Source organism: Danio aesculapii, chromosome 24 (genome assembly GCF_903798145.1).
Source record: "Danio aesculapii chromosome 24, fDanAes4.1, whole genome shotgun sequence".
Lineage (NCBI taxonomy): Eukaryota > Metazoa > Chordata > Actinopteri > Cypriniformes > Danionidae > Danio > Danio aesculapii.
This window is the reverse complement of record NC_079458.1, coordinates 5,748,637-5,773,413: the sequence shown is the minus strand read 5'-3', so window position 1 is coordinate 5,773,413 and position 24,777 is coordinate 5,748,637. Positions and strand designations below refer to the sequence as shown.

At 33.9% G+C, this 24,777-nt stretch overlaps 1 protein-coding gene across 1 annotated transcript in view; it reads left to right on the top strand.

Annotated features, from left to right (window-relative positions):
* LOC130218074 (SRC kinase signaling inhibitor 1-like) overlaps nucleotides 1-403 on the top strand; it is a 78,200-nt gene extending 77,797 nt beyond the window's left edge. The window contains exon 17 of the mRNA XM_056450106.1: nucleotides 117-403. Within this exon, the coding sequence (XP_056306081.1) occupies nucleotides 117-275 (159 nt within the window). The 3' untranslated portion in view covers nucleotides 276-403. The remainder of the gene's footprint in view (nucleotides 1-116) is intronic.
* The last annotated feature ends 24,374 nt before the right edge of the window (nucleotides 404-24,777 follow it).

The window sequence follows — 24,777 nt, the reverse complement described above, 5'->3', positions numbered from 1 at the left end:
TGGCTAAACAAACACGGTCACTCTCCATCCCTGCCTGCTGTTGTTTACGGAATCTCTCTCTCTCTCTCTCTCTCTCTCTCTCTCTCTCTCTCTCTCTGTCTCTCTCGTGTCCTCAGCCTGTAGGCACTCCTCCGGGCTCGGCAAAACTGGCACAAGCATCTGCCGCGTCCCGCCTGCGACACCTCCAGCAGAGCAGCCTGGAGCGCCGCAGTCGAAAACAGCAGGAGGATTTCCCCAAACTGCAGCCGGGCCAGCAGCAGGTATTCCACTTCTAGCTCTCGCTGCGGCCTGCGGACTCCACCGCTCATCTAAAAGGCACCCGGTCACAAGTGCAAAAAAAAAAATCATCCGTCGGATTCGCTCGCAACAATGCACGCACTTCCAGATAAAGCTGCTATGTTTCTCCCGGTCGCTGCACTGATGTTGCAGTTTTGCACAGATTACGTTTTTTATTTTCAGTCATGAACTACTCTTCCAGAAGATCCAAACAGCACTGTATAGTAGTCGATCATGATGATATAATTGCTAAACGTTCTCTCTCTCTTTCTCTCTCTCCTTGTTTGTGGGTTGATGTTGCTATGAAATGGGGGAAAATATTATTGGACATTGCGGAAATATATGCTACGCAAGTACATAGAGGTGGTTACAAGATGCAACATCAAGCATTCAGAAACCATTTTTGAGGTCCGTGCTCAACAAATGAAGCAGTTATTTGAATCAAAATAATATATTAAATATGTGACATAGTGTTGGAATTTAATAGGGTCATGAGCTAGCTCGTTTTTTTTATTTTTATTTGTACTGTTCTGCGAGGTCCACTTATAATTAGTGCTGGACAATAATTAATCACGATTAAAAGAGCATTCTGATCAAGGGTCGAAAACAGCTCAGAAATACCTCAAAATATCAATATTTTTATGCTTTCTAAGTACAAAACTTGGCATTATAAGCAGTGCTGGGCAAAAATTACTCGTGATTAAAAGTGCTGTTTGTAAGTTTTTGACTCTTGTAGAGCATAAAAATACCATAATATGTTTGCAGATAATTAAGAAACATGCTAAGTGAACTTTCTTGTTCATCTGAAAAACAATAAGTCAGATCTTCTGCTTTGAAAATGTGCATTACGGGCTGGAACGCTGTCTTTGTTTTGGTCTTTTAACCTGTCCAATGCCAGTTTAGCAAATTATCTTTCAGCATCGCAGGTTGCCTTGATGGAAAACAGCATATTTCATTCATTCATTCATTCAGTCAGGAAGGCTCTCAAAGCTTGCACCCGTGACTGAAATGTGACCATAGGTGGACAGTAGCAGACTCCGAAATGAGACACAGATTCAGAGTTCCACATGAGGTGGTTATTAATTAGCAAATAATTTAAATATTACAAATGTAAACATTAGGTGAGCAGGTTACACTGTAACGAGATTTGCAGTGATAATCAATTTGGCTGTTTGCACCAGACGAAACATGACAGAAATTTAAATACAGCCATTCAGAAGCACAGAATAGTGCACTCACTGCACTCCAATGAAATGGTAAGGTTTATAATCTAATTAATGCATATTAAACCTCTTTAACATTATTAAATGTAGATGCTGAAACACTGATATGTGTTGGCTTTTACTGATTCACAGTTCTGAAGTTCTATTTCAAAGGGTTTATTTTATCTTCAAGATCTGAGCTAAACTATCTGCTGCTGCTTTCAGTAGTATTGCAATAAATGTGATGTAAAATGGCTTTCAAACTCACATTATTAGCATTTAATAAAGCACATGAGGTTTACCTGAGGTGATCATTGTAAGTGTATCCTGTTGTTTACCTGCAAGAAGTAGAAGCTGTTTCTAAAATATCAATTCGAGGTGTTGGTTCCTTCTGTCGCGTGCTGCTGCTTTTATTTAGAGCACGATTTAAATCAGTATTTAGGCTCGATCGTCAGACTCGCTCCTGTTGGTGCTCAATCTGGCAACCTGCGCTTGCAATGTTGTTTTGATCCAGGAATGCAATACCTAGTTCAACCACTGGGTGTCAAACTTACATACTACACCTTTAATCGCATCTAAATTAAATGTTTGTTTTGACATAATATATATAGTATACCTGTTGTGTTTATATAAATACATACATGCGTACATATATTTGATTTTTTTTTTAAATATGTATGTATATTATACAAATTATATATAAATTTAAATATTTATGCAATTTGTTTTTATGGATGTGTTTGTATTACATATACATAAAACACACATTTATCTCATGTCAAAACAGACTTTTATTTGGATGTGATAAATCACGATAAGCCCAGCACTACTTATAATGCTAAGATTTTTACCTAAAAAGCATCAAAATTGAGAATTAATCACAATTTTCTGAGCTGTTTTCGACCCTTCATCAGAATGCTCTTTTTGAGTGGGTGTGGCCTATGTTCGACTCAAAGGTAAACACCCACTGCTCTGATTGGCTGGCAGTTTTGCATATTAACAGGGTTAAACAGGATCTAAAGTAGAAAGGATGTGGATCATATGTGTAGGCGGAGCTTATGCACCCTATTACATCATAAAGGTGAATATTCCAGATCCTGTCCTTTTGTCGGACTGCTTTCAATATAAGCTGATCTCGGAGGAACCAAAAAGATTTGAGCTCTGAAACTTGCAGGATGTTTTTACATTACTGTAAGTTCTCTAATATTCCAAGATCAACTGAATTTTGGTTTTTCAGTTTATGACCCCTTTAAAATATTTTAATTTATGTCTATTTTCCTTCTATCCTCCAAGGGGTCAGTTTGACAACATTCAACGTTTAATGTCTGTTAATATAGGGTTTATTTAAAGTGATATTTAGGTTGTCAACAATAACATATATACATGTATATATTTTGGAGGTTTTAAGCGGTGAGGTCCCAGTTCACAAAGTTGTTTTTAAGATTATAGTTTAATAATAAGGTAAAAAAAGTTGCTTCTAATAACGCAAAGCTAGATTTTCAGCATCATTACTCCAGTCTTTAGCGTCACATGATCTATTATAATATTCGCTCCCACTTTGTATTAAGTGGCCTTAACTAATATGTATTTAAGTTGAAATCAATAATTTGTTACAATGTACTTACTGTGCAAATACATGCTTTTACATTGTACTAATGATTGATTAAATACATGTAATTACATCTGTAAATAATATCCGTAATTACTTCTTTATTTGCACAATTGACCATCCCTTACACCTTAGCCCACCCTTAAACCTACTCATACCACCAACACGTCCCAAACCCTACCCGTATCCCACCTCAAGAGCACCAGAAGTGTTCTGGAATACATTATGAACACTGTAAGTACATTGTATTTATTTTTTTAATGCAGTACATAGTAGTTAAGGCCCCTTAATGTAAAGCGAAACCAAATAATCTAATTTGCATAATATTTTTGGGCGATGTGTGCTGAATAAAATAGCATCAACTGACCTCAAACTGACTCCAATACTTGCGGAGAATATTTTTCTAGCCTTATTGTCCTTAAATGCTCTCAGTGGCATCTCAGCGGTGCCAATGAAGCTGTAATGATGCCAAGTAATTGAGCAAATTGCAGTCCCTGTCCTTGTTCCAATCTTTGAGTTTTCCTTTTGATCTTTCACTCTTTGTCTACAATCCTTTAAGTAGCTATACGCTCTGAAGCACTGCTGTTTCTGACGAGAACTCAAGCTGTCAGCTCCAGTCCAAGAGCCCTTTTGTGCTGTACGTATGACAGGACAGGTCAAGGTGAAATGCCGAACGCGACCCAGATACTTTCTGACAATGTCACTGTGATGCTTTAACGTGTCATAGCTTTTGAAAGATCGGTCGGAAAAGAGACGGAATTGGAGATGAGACGTGTGCTTTGATCATGTTGAGTTTTGGCCAGCTCTACTGTAGGATATGTTAACATGAACATTGGCTTGCATATTAAGAATTTAGTTCATGCTTGTTTGGCACAAATCAACATTAAGTGTCCCTTTTATGTTTCTGAATGTACTGTAAAACGTCTGTGGAGTTTCAAAACTGGTTGTCGCCCAAAAGAAATAGCTGATAATAAGCTGAATTTCCAGTTTTCTTGCATAAACTTACATAGGTTTTAAACAAATTTGCGTACAATTCCATTCTATTGATATTCTATTCATTGGCTGGCCACAAACAACGTCTATTTTGACAGTCAGACACTGGTTGTATCTGAGGCCTGAAAGAGTTTGATTTGTGTTGCCAACATGAGAACATGCTGTTTTCTGTGCTGTGAAAGCAAATCCACTGTGAATCAGGATTGTTCTTGAATCGATGCAGTTCAACCGATGCCATCATTACCATTCATATGAGTAGAGGAAGAGCTGATATACTGATGTGGTAATGAGTGTTTGGCTTTGTCCAATCACAGCAATCTGACTAATCAGAGCAGAGAAGACCCATCTGACCAATCAGAAAAAAGCAAACCAATCAGAGCAGAGTAGAACCTTCTGATCAGAGCAGAGTATAACCATCTGACCAATTAGAATAGAGCAAACCAATCCAATCAGAGCAGAGTAGAACCTTCTGACCAGAGAAGAGTATATCCATCTGACCAATTAGAATGAAGCAAACCAGTCAGATCAGAGTAGAACCTTCTGACCAATCAGAGCAGAGTATAACTATCTGACAAATCAGAACAGAGTAGAAGTGTCTGACCAATCAGTAGAGTTAACCAATCAGAGCGTAGAATAACTGTCTGACCAGTCAGAACAGAGTAGAACCGTCTGACCAATCAGAACAGAGTACACCAATCAGAGCAGAGTCGAGCCATCTGTCCAATCAGAAGAGAGTAGAACCGTCTGACCAATCAGAACACAGTAAACCAATCAGAGCAGAGTATAACTGTCTGACCAATCAAAACAGCAAACAGAGCAAAGTATAACTGTCTCACCAATCAGAACAGAGTAAACCAATCAGAGCAGAGTAGAACCGCCTGCCAATCAGAGCAGAGTAAAACTGTCTGACCAATCAAAACAGAATAAACCAATCAGAGCAGAGTATAACTGTCTGACTAATCAGAACACAGATCAAAGCAGAGAACAGCGTAAACCAATCAGTACGGAGTAAACAAATCAGAGGATAGTAGAACCAACTGACCAATCAGAACAGAGTAGACCTGTGAGAGTAGAGTAGAACTGTCTGACCAATCAGAGCAGAGTACACCAATCAGAGAAGAGTAGAATTATCTGACCAATCAAAATGGAGTACGACCGTCTGACCAATCAGAATAGAGTAAACCAATCAGAGCAGAGTATAATGTCTGAGCAGTCAGAACAGAGTAGACCAGTCAGAGTAGAGTAGAACCATCTGACCAATCAGAAGAGAGTAGAACCCATAAAAACAGGGGTAAATCAATCAGAGCAGAGTAGGACTTTCTGACCAATCAGAACAGAGCAGAACCATCTGACCAATCAAAGCCGAGTAGACCAATCACAGCAGAGTAGAAGCATCTGACCTATGGGATCAGAGTAACCTCTTTAAAAGGTGGAGTTTAGAGAGAGTGAATCTTCCACCCACAGTTTCAGACACTGTGATAAAACTGTGGGAGGCTGGATCGAGTCCTGTCCGTGTGTGATTGTCAGGAAAAGCCGTCACTGAGAGATGTTTCTAAGGCACTGAGCGGATTATACAGACAAGCATGAAATGAGGCGAGCAGCTTCTCTCCGCAGCGTCTGATACCTGCCCTGCGCTCCACACATTTAATCTGACGCTGCTCGCTTGCTTCGATTAAATACACCTAAAGAGCAGGAAGGTGTACAGTATGTTGTGAATGAGACACTAACATTCAGACTGCATTAATGTAGCTCAAACGGCAGCGCGCTACAAACAGCAAGGTCATGTGTTTGATGCTCAGGCAATGCATGGACTGATGAAAAATGCATATCTTGAATGGATAAAGTGTCCGCTGGAAGCATAAATCTAATACTGTATGCTGACTAGACTTGAAAGTGAACCACAATCTCATTCAAGACAAGATTAGTCAAGACGAGCACATTGCGTAATGGCATGCAAATGTACTTAAATCCAGATTTGCATACTGTGCACAGTGTAGTCGGTGCATTGTTTATTTAGTATCAGCTGCTGTTTAGAGCTTAAAGATAAAACAAGGTCATGATTCACAAAAGACATCCATTGACGTGTCATTTAGTGTAATTATACTTCAAATATAGTGAAGTACTAGACTAATTTGATGGTATATTCAAGGATGAATTATTTTAAATACGTATTAATTGACATTTTAAATTCTTTAGGCTTTTAATCAAATGAAAATAGATTAAATCTAGTATATTTTTAAGTCCAGGTCAGAATGAGTATGTTCTTTCATTATTACCTCAATCTGTGAAATGCACACTACCTGACAAAAGACTTGTCGCCTATTCAAGTTTTAGGAACAGCAAATAATAACTTGACTTCTAGTTGATCATTTGGTGTCAGAAGTTGCTTATATGAAAGGCAAAGGCCTCTAGATTACGCTTGTTTTACCAAAATAAAATATGATCATGCTTTGATTTTTAATTATTTAATTAGGACAGTAAGATCTGACTTTGCTTAGACAAAAGTCTTGTCACTGAACAGAAATAATGTCCAGTATAGAATATAAAGTCATAGTGCAGTGGAAACAGAATGAATATTGTGTCTGACTCCATTATGAGCTTGGAGGACTGCATCCATACATCTCTGCAATGACTCAAATCACTGGAGGGGGTGTGGTTAAGTGTGTTAGCCACTCCCAATACCTCAGACAGACCTAATCTGAGAATTTAACTGAAATCAAACAGGAAGTGCATCTTCAGAGTTCATTTTTAGATTACAAGGGTACACTATTTATTTTTTTTCTAAATGACATGCACAGATGAATTGTTTACCACAAAACTAGCGATGGGAGCTAACAAAATCAATATGGTTAGTTTTGATTTCATGTGTACTTTAATTCTGCAATTAAAGGCAAAGTTGACAGGAACAAAAATGGCTGAATGGAGCATACACTAACCTACGTATTATTATTCAGTCACAAGATGGCGCCAAACAGTCAGAAACAACAGAGTGACAGACATATAAATATAAATGTGACTGTATTAACTGACGGTCAAAAATTTCAGCAGTTGTTATCTTGCAATAACACACTTTGGATTGTCGCGACTGACCAATTAGAATCAAGTTTTCCAGGGCATATCTGCAATAACAACCGGCTGGATGTACATTATCCCTTACTTAAACTACTATGTTATGTTTGTAAGTACTAGCACTTGGTGTATTAACGTTAAACTATATATATTAGCTAAATGTTTGTTTTTTAGCAGCTAGCGAGTGATTTAAAGCTCTGTGAAAGAAAGCAACAGTACAAGAGTTGGTTTGTCCTCTGAAGGCTGTGTACACATTGGTTTGCTTGTAATACCCTCTAATCTTCCTCTGACTGTGAGCCTTGATTAGCACTGACAGCAGATCAGTGAGCATCAACAGCACACAGCTCTCAGTCAAAGCTCAACAACCCCGGCTTTGTTCCCGGGCAAAGATCTGGCTAATTTGGCACAAAAGTGCACGAGGCCGGAAAGAAAGCCCGCGCTCAGGTTTTAATGTGAGGTCTGTGCCATGAATGGGACGGCAGACTGTGTGGACGTTCGCTCCGTTGGCCATTTTGGCTCAAAGAGGGCAAACACAGAAGGCTGCGAAGATTCAGCGTTTGAAGGGATTATTTGTTCTTCAAAGGTCAACTTGTTGGCTTTTGTGTGCCAAGAAATATTCAGACTGTGAATGTTTGTGTGTATTTTGCGGGCCTCTGTGTCAGTGGTGTTTGTGTCTTGGAGGACTTCGCTGTAGATGTTTAATAAGGGGAATGGAGTCATGCTAGCTCTGCTTATAGAGACGCTCTCGGCGCTGCATTCACTGAGTGCCCTTAAACAAACTGAGCAGCGGTGTGGAAACATTATTCAGCATGATTTTCTAATGGTTCTGAGCTTAGCACACTCGTCTTGTTAACAAGTGCTTTACATGTATTGCAGCTACTCTGGCAAATAATTATTGGCTCCTCTATTTTGCAGATATTACAGAAGCATGCTAAGTGAACATAGTTGTTTATCTGAAAAACAACGCTAAAGTCAGTTATTCTGCTTTAAAAACATGCATTCGGTGTCGGAATGCCTCTTTGTTTTGGTCTCTATAACCTGCCCATTGCCTGTTTAGCCAATTATACTACAGCACCACAACTTGCCTTGATGGAAAACAGCGTATTTAATTTCAGTCATGAACGCAACCTGTATTTAATGTTAGTTAATCTGGCAACCTGCGTATGCATCTAGTCATTGGCTGGAGTAAAAAAAATACAATATTTTGAATTTGGATTGCAATTCTACGTACTGCACCTTTAAAGGGACAGTGTGTAATTTTCACCACTAGAGGGCACGCATTCACCACAAACAAAGGCGTAGTTTGATGACACTGTGACTGAGTCGTGGGAGTTGTGGTCTTCATTACATCCTACAGGACTATTTTGCTAAAGTCAGTTATTCTTCATTAAAAATGTGCGTTCTGTGTTGGAATTTCTCTTTTTTTTGGCCTCTATAACCTGCCCACTGCCAGTTTACTCAATTATATTTAAGCACCGCTGGTTGCCTTGGTGGAAAACAGCATATTTAATTTCAGTCATGAAAGCAACCTGTATTTAATTTCAGTTAATCTGGCAACCTGCGTCTGCATCTAGTCTTTGGGAGCGGTAAAAAAAAACCCTCCAATATTTTGAATTTATATTGCAATGCTACATGCTGCATCTTTAAAGCAACAATGTGGGATTTTTGCCTCTAGAGGGTGTGTATTCACAACAACAAAAAAGGCGTAGTTTGATGATGCTGTGACTGAGTGTGGAATCATGGGAGTTGTGAACCACAACTCCCATGATTCCACAACAAACTACGCTTTTGTTTGTTATGAATACACACCCTCTAGTGGTGAAAAATGCACACTGTGCCTTTAAAGGTGCAATATGTAGGATTGCAATCCAAAGTCAAAATATTAGAGGGTTTTTTCACCCCAACCAATGACTGGATGCACACGCAGGTTGCCAAATTTACTGAAATCAAGGCAACCCAGGGAGCTAAAATACAATTGGCTAAACTGGCAGTGGGCAGATTATAGAGACCAAAAAATCTGGTAAACGTTTTGCATCCAGTTGTGAGGAGGGGTGAAAAAACCCTCAAATATTTTGGATTTGGATTGCAATTCTACATATTGCACCTTTTAAAGCTGCAGTGTGTAATTTTCACCACTAGAGGGTGTGTATTCACAACAAACAAAAGCATAGCTTGATGACGCTGCGACTGAGTGTGAAATCATGGGAGTTCTGGTCTTCATTACACCCTACAGGACTCCTACAGAAATAATGCTCTAAAATATTCAAAACTAGTATTATACAGTAATATTCCAGTAACAAATCAGACTGAATAGGTGGGAAAGCCTATTGCGTCACATAGAGTTGGAATGTGACTTTTGACCAATGAGCTTTCGCTGTGGGCGGGGCTTTCCAGCACAGAAAGAGCTTGATGGATTTTACAGCTAAAAACTAATAATGAAAGTGATATTAGCTGTGAAAATGATGCAGCTTTCTGCTTTTCTCATCCTCAGCATGCGGGTCAATTAAGATCAATTTCTCCTGCTGTGAATTTGGCTGATTCTCTATTGGTGGTGTAGTTTGTCTCTCTGACCTTCACCATATTTCATATCACAATCTGGATATTAATGCGATTAATGTGATCTATCACATGTGCCTGTTTTCTGAGCACGCTCGCTGTTATTTTAGAATGATTGATATATTATTATAGCATTTAATAACAATTTGACTCAGGTTTATTTTTTAATTTAGTCATTTATTTAAGCTTCAATTTCAAAGACAGCATTTCTAATCGTCCCTTTACCTAAAATTTTAGCTTCTATTTTATATTTTAGGTTTAAAACATAAAACCTGAAAATATAAACACCCGGAAAACTATTTAAAACTAAGTTACTTTAATCTCAAATGATCTTTCCACATTGACCATCACAATAAGCAGGTTATAACTAGAAGGGATACAGCTGCAGTCAGGAGTTAACAAGAATTATTTATATAATTTATTACATTAAGCTTTAATTGTATTTTATTAATGTCTACCACACCACAACCCTTAACCCAATCATCACCGTAATGTAAAAACAGTAATTATGCCAAGTTTTTATTAAATGACCAATTAAATTGCATTTTATTAACGTCTACCCCCTCCCCAAGCCTGAACCCAACCGTCACAGTATTGTAAAAACCACAATTATGCCGAATATTTATAAAATTATCCATTAAATTGAATTTTATTAACGTCTACCCTTTCCCCAACCCTGAACCCAACCATCACAGTAATGTAAAAACACTAATTATGCCAAATATTTATAAAATTACCCATTAAATCATGTTTTTATTATGTCTACCCCCTCCCCAACCCTAAACCCAACCATCACAGTAATGTAAAAACAGGAATTATGCCAAATATTTATTAAATTACCCATTAAATCATATTTTATTTATGTCTACCCCCTCCCCAACCCTAAATGCAACCATCACAGTAATGTAAAAACAAGAATTATGCCAAATATTTATAAAATTACTCATTAAATTGTATTTTATTTATGTCTAACCCCTCCCCAACCCTAAACCCAACCATCACAGTAATATAAAAACACTAATTATGCCAAATATTTATAAAATTACTCATTAAATTGTATTTTATTTATGTCTACCCCCTCCCCAACCCTGAACCCAACCATCACAGTAATGTAAAAACACTAATTATGCCAAATATTTATAAAATTATCCATTAAATAGAATTTTATTAACGTCTACCCCCTCCCCAACCCTTAACCCAACATCACAGTAATGTAAAAATACTAATTATGCCAAATATTTATTAAATTACCCATTAAATTGTATTTTATTTATGTCTACCCCCTCCCCAACCCTTAACCCAACCATCACAGTAATGTAAAAATACTAATTATGCCAAATATTTATTAAATTACCCATTAAATTGTATTTTATTTATGTCTACCCCCTCCCCAACCCTTAACCCAACCATCACAGTAATGTAAAAACAGTAATTATGCCAAATATTTATTAAATTACCCATTAAATTGTATTTTATTTATGTCTACCCCCTCCCCAACCCTAAACCCAACCATCACAGTAATGTAAAAACAGGAATTATGCCAAATATTTATTAAATTACCCATTAAATTGTATTTTATTAACGTCTACCCCCTCCCCAACCCTGAACCCAACATCACAGTAATGTAAAAACAGGAATTATGCCAAATATTTATAAAATTACCCATTAAATCATATTTTTATTATGTCTACCCCCTCCCCAACCCTAAACCCAACCATCACAGTAATGTAAAAACAGGAATTATGCCAAATATTTATAAAATTACCCATTAAATCATATTTTTATTATGTCTACCCCCTCCCCAACCCTAAACCCAACCATCACAGTAATGTAAAAACAGGAATTATGCCAAATATTTATTAAATTACCCATTAAATTGTATTTTATTAACGTCTACCCCCTCCCCAACCCTTAACCCAACCATCACAGTAATATAAAAACACTAATTATGCCAAATATTTATTAAATTACCCATTAAATTGTATTTTATTTATGTCTACCCCCTCCCCAACCCTTAACCCAACCATCACAGTAATGTAAAAACAGTAATTATGCCAAATATTTATTAAATTACCCATTAAATTGTATTTTATTTATGTCTACCCCCTCCCCAACCCTAAACCCAACCATCACAGTAATGTAAAAACAGGAATTATGCCAAATATTTATTAAATTACCCATTAAATTGTATTTTATTAACGTCTACCCCCTCCCCAACCCTGAACCCAACATCACAGTAATGTAAAAACAGGAATTATGCCAAATATTTATAAAATTACCCATTAAATCATATTTTTATTATGTCTACCCCCTCCCCAACCCTAAACCCAACCATCACAGTAATGTAAAAACAGGAATTATGCCAAATATTTATAAAATTACCCATTAAATCATATTTTTATTATGTCTACCCCCTCCCCAACCCTAAACCCAACCATCACAGTAATGTAAAAACAGGAATTATGCCAAATATTTATTAAATTACCCATTAAATTGTATTTTATTAACGTCTACCCCCTCCCCAACCCTTAACCCAACCATCACAGTAATGTAAAAACAGGAATTATGCCAAATATTTATTAAATTACCCATTAAATTGTATTTTATTTATGTCTACCCCCTTCTCAACTCTAAACCCAACCATCACAGTAATGTAAAAACAGGAATTATGCCAAATATTTATAAAATTACCCATTAAATCGTATTTTATTTATGCCTACCCCACCCCCCCCCCAACCCTGAACCCAACCATCACAGTAATGTAAAAACAGGAATTATGCCAAATATTTATTAAATTACCCATTAAATTGTATTTTATTTATGTCTACCCCCTCCCCAACCCTGAACCCAAGCATCACAGTAATGTAAAAACACTAATTATGCCAAATATTTATAAAATTACCCATTAAATCGTATTTTATTTATGCCTACCCACTCCCCAACCCTAAACCCAACCATCACAGTAATGTAAAAACACTAATTATGCCAAATATTTATTAAATTACCCATTAAATCATATTTTATTTATGTCTTCCCCCTCCCTAACCCTGAACCCAACCATCACAGTAATGTAAAAACAGTAATTATGCCAAATATTTATTAAATTACCCATTAAATTGTAATTTATTTATGTCTACCCCCTCCCCAACCCTTAACCCAACCATCACAGTAATGTAAAAACAGTAATTATGCCAAATATTTATTAAATTACCCATTAAATTGTATTTTATTTATGTCTACCCCTCCCCAACCCTGAACCCAACCATCACAGTAATGTAAAAACACTAATTATGCCAAATATTTATTAAATTACCCATTAAATTGTATTTTATTACATCTACCCCCTCCCCAACCCTTAACCCAACCATCACAGTAATGTAAAAACACTAATTATGCCAAATATTTATTAAATTACCCATTAAATTGTATTTTATTACATCTACCCCCTCCCCAACCCTTAACCCAACCATCACAGTAATGTAAAAACAGGAATTATGCCAAATATTTATTAAATTACCAATTAAATTGTATTTTATTAATACACAGTAATGTAAAATTATTAATTATTGTTGTAGTGTCACAAAAATGATGCTATATTGACGTGAGTATCCGCAGCTGTATCCCTTTCAGACTTTACATAGTAAGCATGAGCAAACACTGCCTCCATGTGGCTGTTATATATATAGCAAAGCGAGGAAAATCCCAATCGCTAAGTCTGTGCATTAGTCAATGTTAAGTCAGAAAACATCAGGAAGATTGCACTGGAAATGACAATGTTCTGATGATTTCTTTCTTTTCTCTTCTTTCTATCCACTCACCTGTCCAAACTCGCTTGTATTTTACTCCCAGTCCATCCTTTCCTGACCTCCTCTTCTTATATCCAGCCTTTTTTATCCAATAGCATCACTTATGCTGCGGGAATGTTGAATGATTCTGATTGGCTGATGATCATTTTAATATGTTCTAATATGTGCCGTTATTTAAAGATAAACGCAGATAAAGTAGTTTCGGCAGGTTTTGAGCACATAACAGACTCTTATCACTACGCTGAATGATTTCAGTAATTTCACTGTCAGAAATCACAACTGAAGGCTTTAGATGTGTAAGAAACTAGTCCAACACACAGGAGAAGTTTGAGGACAAAACCTGACAGATAATCTGAAATACAATATCTGAACTGTATCTTTAAGTGTGGAGACATCATAATTAGCAAATAATCCAACAGTTATTTCTTACATAAGCATTTAGTCAAACATTTTTCCCTTTAGAAGTAAATATAGTAGAGAATTTACAGTATGAAAATACAATATCGTAATTATAGTGACCAAAATGATCACGGTTATCGATATCATCACAGTTTTGTTCAAATTATCTGGAAATATAATGTCACACACACTTACTCCGCTGAGTTTTGAAATTATTTTGGTGTGTGTGTGCTCTTCTGTTAATTCAATTTAGTCCTTTTTTCATTGTAATTTATTAAACATATTTCCAGTTTCCAGTTCCAGACAGTATTTAACATTTTGATTTATCTAATATTTTTTTCAGTTCATAAGTTTTATATTTTAAAGCCTGAAAATATATATAAAAAAACTAAAAAACATGAAGTTAATTGTTAGTTAGGTAATTCAAGGAAGTGTTTGTTAAACCTGCATTTCAAAAACTAATTTATGGATTCATGTTTGCATTTTTAAAAATAATTTTGCATAAAGCTGCTTCATAAAATTTAATTAAAATATCTAATAGCAATTTTTCTGACTTAAATGATTAAATGATTTAGTAATTTTTTTGCAGCACAAACTTTAAACTAAATTATATATATATATATATATATAATTTCGTTTAAAGTTTGTGCTGCAAAAAATTACTAAATCATTTAAATACTAAATCATATATATATATACAGTTGAAGTCAGAATTATTAGCCCCCCTTTAAGTTTTTTTATTTTCCTTTTTAAATATTAAGGACATTTTTACAGTATGTCTGATATAATTTTTTCTTCCAGAGAAACTCTTTTTTGTTTTATTTTGGCTAGAATAAAAGCAGTTATAATTAATTTTTAAAAAAACATTTGAAGGTCAAAATTATTAGCCTTTTTAAGCAATTTTTTTTTTCGATAGTCTACAAACAAACCATCATTATACAATAACTTGACTAATTACCCTAACCTGCCTAGTTAACATAATTAACCTAGTTAAGCCTTTAAATGTCACTTTAAGCTGTATAGAAGTGTCTTGAAAAATATCTAGTCAAATATTATTTACTGTCATCATGGCAAAGATAAAATAAATTTATTAGAGATGAGTTATTAAAACTATTATGTTTAGAAATGTGTTGAAAACATCTGTTTTCAGTTAAACAGAAATTGGGGGCAAAAATAAACAAGGGGGGGGCTAATAATTCTGACTTCAACTATATATATTATTTATATATATATATATATATATATATATATATATATATATATATATATATATATATATATATATATATAAGCAATATTGAGTAGCAGTGCGAAATGGCTGTATATCGGCACTGGTGAGAGGCATGTGTTGGCTCAAGGATGCAGGCTAAGTGCCTTAGCGTCCCACCAGTGACGATATACATCCATATCACAGTGTTACGAGTGTGATATTGCATTTATACAACAGTTCGACGGGGTAATCGTGTTTATAAAAAAAAAAATCAAAACTCTTTTGTACAAGGAACTACTTTTTTCCACCATTTCTTCACATCTGCAACTGATGTCAGAACAACAGAAACTGTTAAACTGATATAAATAAAGCACTATAAAATACAAGAGAGATATCGACTTAGAATGTCACTGACCTGTTTCATAATGATTTGATCAGCTGTAGTCTGAAATGCGGAAAATAATCAAGTTTTTCTCCCCTAAGAGCTTATTATGCGGTCTCTATCGCCATCTTGTGGCACAATCGTCTTTGCTCTGCTCATAATGACAGGCTAATGGATGCCGGCGCACTGTATCTCTGAAATTATGAATATTTAAATAAACTGCATAGTTGGCATTTAAAAACTTCAAAAGTACATCATGTTGTCCAACAGCTGCAATATTTGTCAAACTATAGTGAGTTTATTGATCTGCTGTCACTATATGTGGACAGAGTAACACACAAGGATGAAGAGGCTGTATGAGTGTTGTTATTGCGGAATATCGCACGGCTATCAGCCAATCAGATTCGACAACCAGACAGAACTGTTGTATATATATATACTCTGTATAAAAATGTATTTACATTGCAGACTTTTGCAATTAGCTAATAGCAATGTTACAGGATTTACTGTGAGTTTTCCAAATTGCGATAATCAATCAGGGTTTTACTTATAATGACGATTTTAAATGTGAATACTAACCAAAAACAAGAAATACCATGGTTTACATTAAAACTGGTAATCATGACAGCTCTAAAATATAGTTAAACACAACTCGACTTGAAAAGTAAGTGCGTAGGATTTGTTTTCACAAAGGATGAAATTCAATTTCTGCTCAAACCTCCTCCTCCTTTTAGGCCTCAGACTGTCCCAGTGTTGCCAATTAATAATTTTTTAATTTTTTTGTACCGGCATGTCGACTATCAGCCCAAATTGTGCCCTAAATTGTCCTTCAAGCCCTCCTTTCACCCTGAGATCTGATCCTGTCTAAGGTGAAGCGTGGAGGTCTGGATGAGCCACAGACGATATGACGATAAGACAAGCACAACACGCAGATCTGAAGAGCTGAGCACAGGTACGAGACTCACTGCAGGATTATTATTAAAATAGAGAAATGCTCTCAAATAAGAGCCAGTATGTGTGTAAACGAAATATATTATATATACGTTAACTATGTTGTAAATGAAACTGCAGTTACAATCTGTAAATATATTTCCCTAAACTCATGTTTGGTAATATAAATGTACTGATAAACCAAAATTTAAAGGGACAATTCAGCCAAACATGACTATTTACTCTCCAATTGGCTCCAAAGCTTTATGACCCAGCAGGCACAATACATCAACATGTACAGTACACCCCAACATTGTGGGATGTTGCATTTTGGGTGGAATTAATAATCGGGTTGACATCAGAACTTTTCGCCGGACAGATGATGCATTTTGGTCACTTTCTAACACAACCTAAAAACAACCAAATATCAACGCCTAATGATGTTACAACTTGATGTTGTGTGGACGTTACCACTATGACGTCTATCAAACGTTGGGTTTTGGTTGCCATACCTGATGAATAAATGTCAGTATTTAACGTCAATACAATGATTTAACGATTAAAATGATGGGTTGATGTTAGATTTTGGTCACTGACCAACACGACCAAATGTCAATCCTAATGATGTTACAGCTTGAGGTTGTGTGGACGTTACCACTATGACGTCTATCAGATGTTGGATTTTGGTTGCCATACCTGACGTCGGTATTTGACGTCAATACAGTGATTTGAAGTCGGCTTAAACTGTTGGCTCGGGGTTGGATTTCTGTCACTTTCCAACGCAACCTAAATACAACCAAATATCAACGCCTAATGATGTTACAGCTTGACATTGTGTGGACATTACCACTATGGCGTCTATCAGAAGTTGGATTTTGGTTGACGAATAAATGTCAATATTTGACGTTAATACAATGATTTGACATTGGTTTAAGATGTTGGCTTGATGTTAGATTTTGGTCACCAATGCAACCTAAAAACAACCAAATATTAATTCCTAATGATGTTACAGCTTGACATTGTGTGGACGTTACCACTATGATGCCTATCAAATGTTGGATTTTGGTTGCCATAACTGACGAATAAATATCAGTATTTGACGTCAATACAATGATTTGACGTTGGTTTAAGATGTTTGACTTTGGTCACTTACCAACGCAACCTAAAAACAACCCAATATCAACGCCTAATGATGTTACAGCTTGACGTTGTGTGGATGTTACCACTATGACGTCTGTCAGATTTGGATTTTGGTTGCCATACCTGACGAATAAATGTCAGTATTTTATGTCAATACAATGATTTGAAGTTGGCTTGGGATGTTGACTCGACGTTGAATTTTGGTCACTTACCAACGCAACCTAAAATCAACCAAATATCAACGCCTAATGATGTTACAGCTTGGCGTTGTGTGAACATACCGCTATGACGTCTATCAGAAGTTGGATTTTGGTTGCCATACCTGATAAATAAATGTCACTATTTGACATCAATACAATGATTTGACGTTGGTTTAAGATGTTGGATTTTGGTCACCTACCAACGCATCCTAAAAACAACCAAACATTAACACCTAATGACGATACAGCTTGATGTTGTGTGGAGGTTACCACTATGACGTCTGTCAGATGTTGGATTTTGGTTGCCATATTTGACGAATAAATGTCAGTATTTGACATTGGCTTAAGCTGTTGGATTTTGGTCACTTACCAATGCAACCTAAAATCAACCAAATATCAACGTCATTTGATGTCGTTGTTGGACATCAAAATAACGTACATTGAATTTTGGTCACCCGACATCACAACCTAAATCTAACCTAATATCAACATTCAATATTAACATGAGGTTGTGTGCCTGCTAGGGAGTTTCTTTTTTGCTGTTGCTAATATTTTGAGGAATGTGGAAACCAAAATCATGGACTTCCATGGTTTGAACATTCTTCAGAATATCTTCTTTTGTGTTCAACATGGAGGATGAGTTATTGATATTAGATTTTTCAGTTTTGGGTGAACTGTCCCTTTAAGGGTGAATCTTAAACATGACATGATGATATTTCACACTAAATATTGAGAAGGAAAACACATTGTATGTTAGGAAAGCTTCTTTTTAGGACTGTTAAGATGTGTTATGTTCATGCTTATTAAATTAAAATAATGATAATCATATAATAATATATAATTGAGTATTAGGAGGAAAAATGTTTAAATAATTATGAAAATGTGATGATCAAATAATAATAATGATAATAATAATAATAATAATAATAATAATAATAATAATAATAATAATAATAATAATAATAATTAAACCACAACAACAAAAAAGCTATTTAAAGTGTTTTAAAAATGTAATATTTATTCTCATAAATATTTTCCTTTATTTTTAGTGGAGATTTGTTGGACAAAATACCCCAAAATTAATTCAATTAATATATATATATATATATATATATATATATATATATATATATATATATATATATATATATATATATGTTTATTCTCAATAAAACATAACTACACAAAATAAGTATAATGTTCTTTACACAAAATATAATTAATTTCTCCCATTATTTTGTAGTGAAATATAACTGTATCATGTTCTGGAAAGATGATTCACCCTTAATCTGATCTGTAATTTGGCTCAGTTTTATAGAGTATCATAAATTCAAGTCATTAATCTTAGAATTAATCTTAATCTTAATGTTCATCTAATAAACATCTGTAGCACAACTACACGTGCAATAGCAAAACTCTTTGAGCGACTGACAAAAACAAATTGGTAAATATTTATCAATTATAAGCTAGATATTTTCTACCAGATGAGCTTTTGTATTTTTATACTAAAAAAAAGGTCAGAATATGTTGCTACGCTAAGATAAAGTACACGTCTGGTCTCACCAAGAAAGAAACCTGTGCTCAAATACTGTACAAATTCAGTCGGTTGTCTGTGTGTTTGTTTTAGAAGCATATATTTTGTTACTTACAGCACATTTTAATGTACGCGTGAAGCACTTTGTGTCTCTGGGATGCATTATATAGACTGTTTTCTCAATAATCTCATTCATATAAATAGTAATGAATGCCAAGGGTTTGTGAACATCTGCCCCACTGCCACTATTTTCCCCAAATATAAATTAGGGATGCGCGATAAATATCAGCAGCCGTATCGATATCTACTGTAGATATCGTTTTGTTTATGCGATCATGCCGAAAACTGTGAAAAATGTATATTTATCTGCTAATATATCAGCTGTTCAAAATATATTAGTTATTGGTATTGCTGATTTTACCTTCAGAAAAGTTTGAACTGATCTCTGAACTTTATTAATCAACTATCTTAATTTTATTTTCAGATAACATTAAAAATAGCACTGTTATCCGATAGCAAAATTAGACCGATATCTTAAAGCCGATAAATGATGTATTATTTCTCTAGTTGAACCACTTCACATGCTTGTTGCCCAGCACTTTTTAATTATTTTACCGATATTTTAATTTTGGTTAATGTTTAGTTACTAAAGCTAATAAAATCAGTGATACCGATAATCATACATTTTGGATATATATATATATATATATATATATATATATATATATATATATATATATATATATATATATATATATATATATATATATATATATATATATATATATGAGCCGATATATTAGCCGATAAATATATAAATATAAATTTTTCACATTTTTCTGCACAATTGTATAAACAAAAGGCAAACACGTACAGTCAACATGTTTGAGTTTAGCTTTATTTTATTTATCGGCTAATATATCGACTATCAAAACTTATTGGTTATCAGTAACGTTGATTTTATTTTCATATTTTAGCTTCAGAAAAGTTTTAACTAATCTCTGAACTTTATTAGTCAGTTATCCTAATTTTGTTATCAGATAACAGTAAAATAGTATTGTTATCCAATAACAAAAGTAGGCTGATATCTTCAGCCGATAAATGATGTATTATTTCAGCTGGCTGAACCACTTCACCTGCTTGTTGCCGAGCACTTTTTAATTATTTTACCGATATTTTAATTTTAGTTAATGTTTAGTTACTAAAGCTAATAAAGTCAGTGATACCGATAACAATACATTTTGGATATATATATATATCTATCTGAGCCGATATATTAGCCGATAAATATACATTTTTCACATTTTTCTGCAAAATCGCATAAACCAAAAGGCAAACACGTACAGTCAACATGATTGTGTTTAGCTTTATTTTATTTATCGGCTAATATATCGACTATCAAAACATATTGGTTATCAGTAACTTTGATTTTATTTTAATTTGAACTAATCTCTGAACTTTATTAATCAGTTATCCTTATTTTGTTATCAGATAACAGTAAAATAGTATTGTTATCCAATAACAAAAGTAGGCTGATATCTTCAGCCGATAAATGATGTATTATTTCAGCTGGCTGAACCACTTCACTTGCTTGTGGCTGAGCACTTTTTAATTATTTTACCGATATTTTGATTTTGGATAATGTTTAGTTACTTGATTGATTTATTCATGCGTTTTTTTTTTTGGTCAGGCAGTAGATTTTTATTTATACAAAATAATATAAATATTTATATTAAAGAAAGTTCAATTGAAAAAGAGTCCATAAAAAGAATAGTTAATTAATAAAGTTTAGATTTTTTCAAGACATCAGCTTAAAGATATTGGCCTAATTTTGTTATTGGATAAGAATGCCATTTTTTATGTTATCTGAAAACAAAATTAGGATAATTGATTAATAAAGTTCAGAGATTAGTTCAAACTTTTCTGAAGTTTCAAAATAAAATCAGCGATAACGATAAGTTTTGAAAAGCCGATATATTAACCGATATTTATACATTTTTCTCCATTATCACATAAACAAAAGGCAAACACATACAGTGAACATGATTGTGTTTGGCTTTTTTATTTAACGGCTAATATATCGGCTATTCAAAAAGTATCAGTTATCGGTATCACAGACTTAATTTTAAAACTTTAGCTTCAGAAAACTTTGAACTGATCTCTGAACGTTATTAATCAACTGTCCTAAATTTGTTATTGGATTATGACAACATTAAAAATGAGCATTTATTGGCAATGTTATTTTTAATGTTATCGTTATCCGATTGCAAAATTAGACCGATATCTTTAAGCCGATAAATTATGTATTATTTCCGCTGGTTGAACCACTTCACATGCTTGTTGCTTGCCACGTTTTAATTATTTTACTGATATTTTGATTTTGGTTCTATTTCATTTTCATTTTTTATTTACATAAAAAAAAGTTGGCCATAGAAAATAATAGTTAATTAATAATGTTCAGACATCAGTTCTATATAAGTTCAGTTTTAAAATAAAATCTGCGAAACCGATAACCAATTTGGATAACCAATATATTAGTCGATAAATATACATTTTTCTGCATGATTGCGTAAACAAAAGGCAAACACATACAGTGAGCTTTTTGTTTATCCAATCATGCAGAAAAATGTTTATATTTATCTGCAAGTATATCGGTTATCGGTATCACTTAAAAATTCCATATCGGTGCATCCCTAAATAAAAAAGACAGTATTTACAGCTCCGATATACATAAACAAGCAGCTCTAGTCTGGTTTTGGTGGTCGTGTAAATCACAAACATACCTCATAACTTTATTTTCACGTCTTAAACTGAAGTAGAATAGACTCGAGCACCATATGCTGTGTTACACAATGATAAATCTCCAGAATATAAGATATAAATATATATATATATAAATATATACAAAAAACAGAAGAACTGTGTACTGTATGTGTATATAAACTGTACGATCATGCATACAGTGTTGATTTAGGGTATTTTTTGTAAGCTTTTGTTTTCTACTGAAAGAGCTGTGCATGTGACGGTGTGCATGCAGAATCCTCTCTCTGTACGTTCTGTTTACAAGTGTAAGATAGATGGATTTCTGTATTCATAAAGGCGCCTTTTTTATTAATAAATATAGTTGTGTGTGAGTAGACGGGTCAATCGGATCCTTTCACTGTTGTCTGATCTGTAATAATAATAATAATAAAAAATACGAGCCCATTTTTTCATTAATGCAACATCTAGAATGTATATATAAAACTATCCGCAACTTCTTGTGATAACATAAGGATTACAGTGTGAATGCAGTGTTGACCACTAGAAATATATCTATATGGAGATGTTTTAATGCAGACGTTGTTTTAATGTTGAAAAACCCTCGTCTGGTTGTGTACGTATATGCAAGAGACTGTTGGTTTTGAATGTTCTTGTGCTGTTTTTGTGATTATTAAAGTGAATATCTTCTATGACGGTCTTAGCATGCACTTTTTTATTTATCTGTGAACCGACAGTGTAAAATTATTGTATGTGGAAAGAAAAGAAAGATACATGTGCAAAAAAAAAAGCTGGGTTCCACACAAGGATGTTAGGACAACATGAAGGAATTAAGTTAACTTATTAGTTCTGACAAATTTAAGTGGATTGAGCGTAAAACAATTAAGTTTTCCCCAAAGAACTCAAGAATTGTGTTGTTTCAACTCATTTTAAATAAGTAGTTTGAACAAGCAGCAAATGTCATTGTTTTGAGGGTATATACACATATTAGACAAAGCTAGTTTTCAGTAGTTTATGTACAATTAGAGTTTGAAGAATACATTTAAAAAAAAACTATCAACAGGCTTCTAAAATGTTTTGTCTGATTAAAAATAAATATTTAGTTTAGTACCAATTTACAGTAAACAGTTTTTGGCTTCGTTTGATGTACAGTGTGCGTTCATTTTGTGTTTTGCCAACACAATTTCACAGCAATTCGTTACTTTTTTATTTAGTGGCTAATTTATATGAATTCATACGATCTCATTCGTACAATTTAGAACGATTGTGATTGGGTTCCACACCTCCTTTTTAAAATCGTACATTTTTCGTACGACTGAACTCGTCAGAATTAGCCATGAAACTGACAAAATGTAAAATAGTTACGTTTCCTCGTGAGATCAGCCTGGTTTTACAGGAAATGTCTAGTACACAGGTTATTGCACACTGAATCTGAAGTTTTCGTCTGTAATGTTTACACGTAAAAAATAAATTCGACCTCACGTATGTGTGTGTATATATATATATATATATACATATATATATATATATATATATATATATATATATATATATATATATATATATATATATATATATATATATATGTATATATATATATATATATGTATATATATATATATATGTATATATATATATATATATATGTATATATATATGTGTATATATATATATATATATATGTATATATATATATGTATATATATGTATATATATATGTGTGTATATATATATATATATATATATATATATATATATATATATATATATATATATATATATATATATATATATACACATACATACATACATACACTTATTAGACAAAGCTAGTTTGCTGTAGTTGATGTACAGTAAATGTGCAGTAAACACTTCCAGTCAATGACGTTTTTATTAAAAAAAAAAAAAGAACAATAAATAAAAAAATCCCTGGAATATGTCGTATTTCATGCCCAAATTATTATTCAATATGTTTGTAATTTTACTGATTTCAATATTTAATAGTAGATTAAATAAAAAAAAATAAGAGTTTTTTGAAATGAGTATTTTCTAAATCCCCTTTCACACCGAGATCTCTCTGCTATAAATGTGTTTATCCTCCTGTATGATGAAGGCTGACGTTTGTATGTGTTTATCAATGTTATTAATGTCACCTGCATTTACAGGTTTTTGACAGGATGTGTGTGTGTGAACGCACAATTATCCAATGAGCATTTTCCAGAGTTTGTATGTGCAAGCAGCTTAAGTTAAGGTATAACTTCATATATCATTTTTTCTTTTGTATTTTGGGGCGATATCTAAAATCTGGAGATTGACTGTAAAAGTGTTTTCTCAGGTGAAGATCGGTGTTTGATCAGTTCTCGTGTGTTTACCTGTTCACTGTAAACTCTTTTGGCCTGGTCTGTCATGGTGGTGTGTGCATGTGAGAGCGTATGTGTGTGTCTACTTGTTTATGTGGTTTACAAGGACGTGAAGTGGCTACAGTATGACCCAGTTGTACTTGATGAGGATGTGTCTTGTGTCCTCCAGGGTTCCCACCCTTCTTGGAAGTACTTAAATTTCAGAAATGAATTCAAGGCCTGGAAAGTACTTAAAAACAAACACGGGTCCTTAAAAGTGCTTGAATTGAAAGTGTATGATGTTATTTCAATAATTGTACTGTGCTGCTTTCAAAAACTGAACAAAAAAACGAAGAAATTTTAGATAAATGT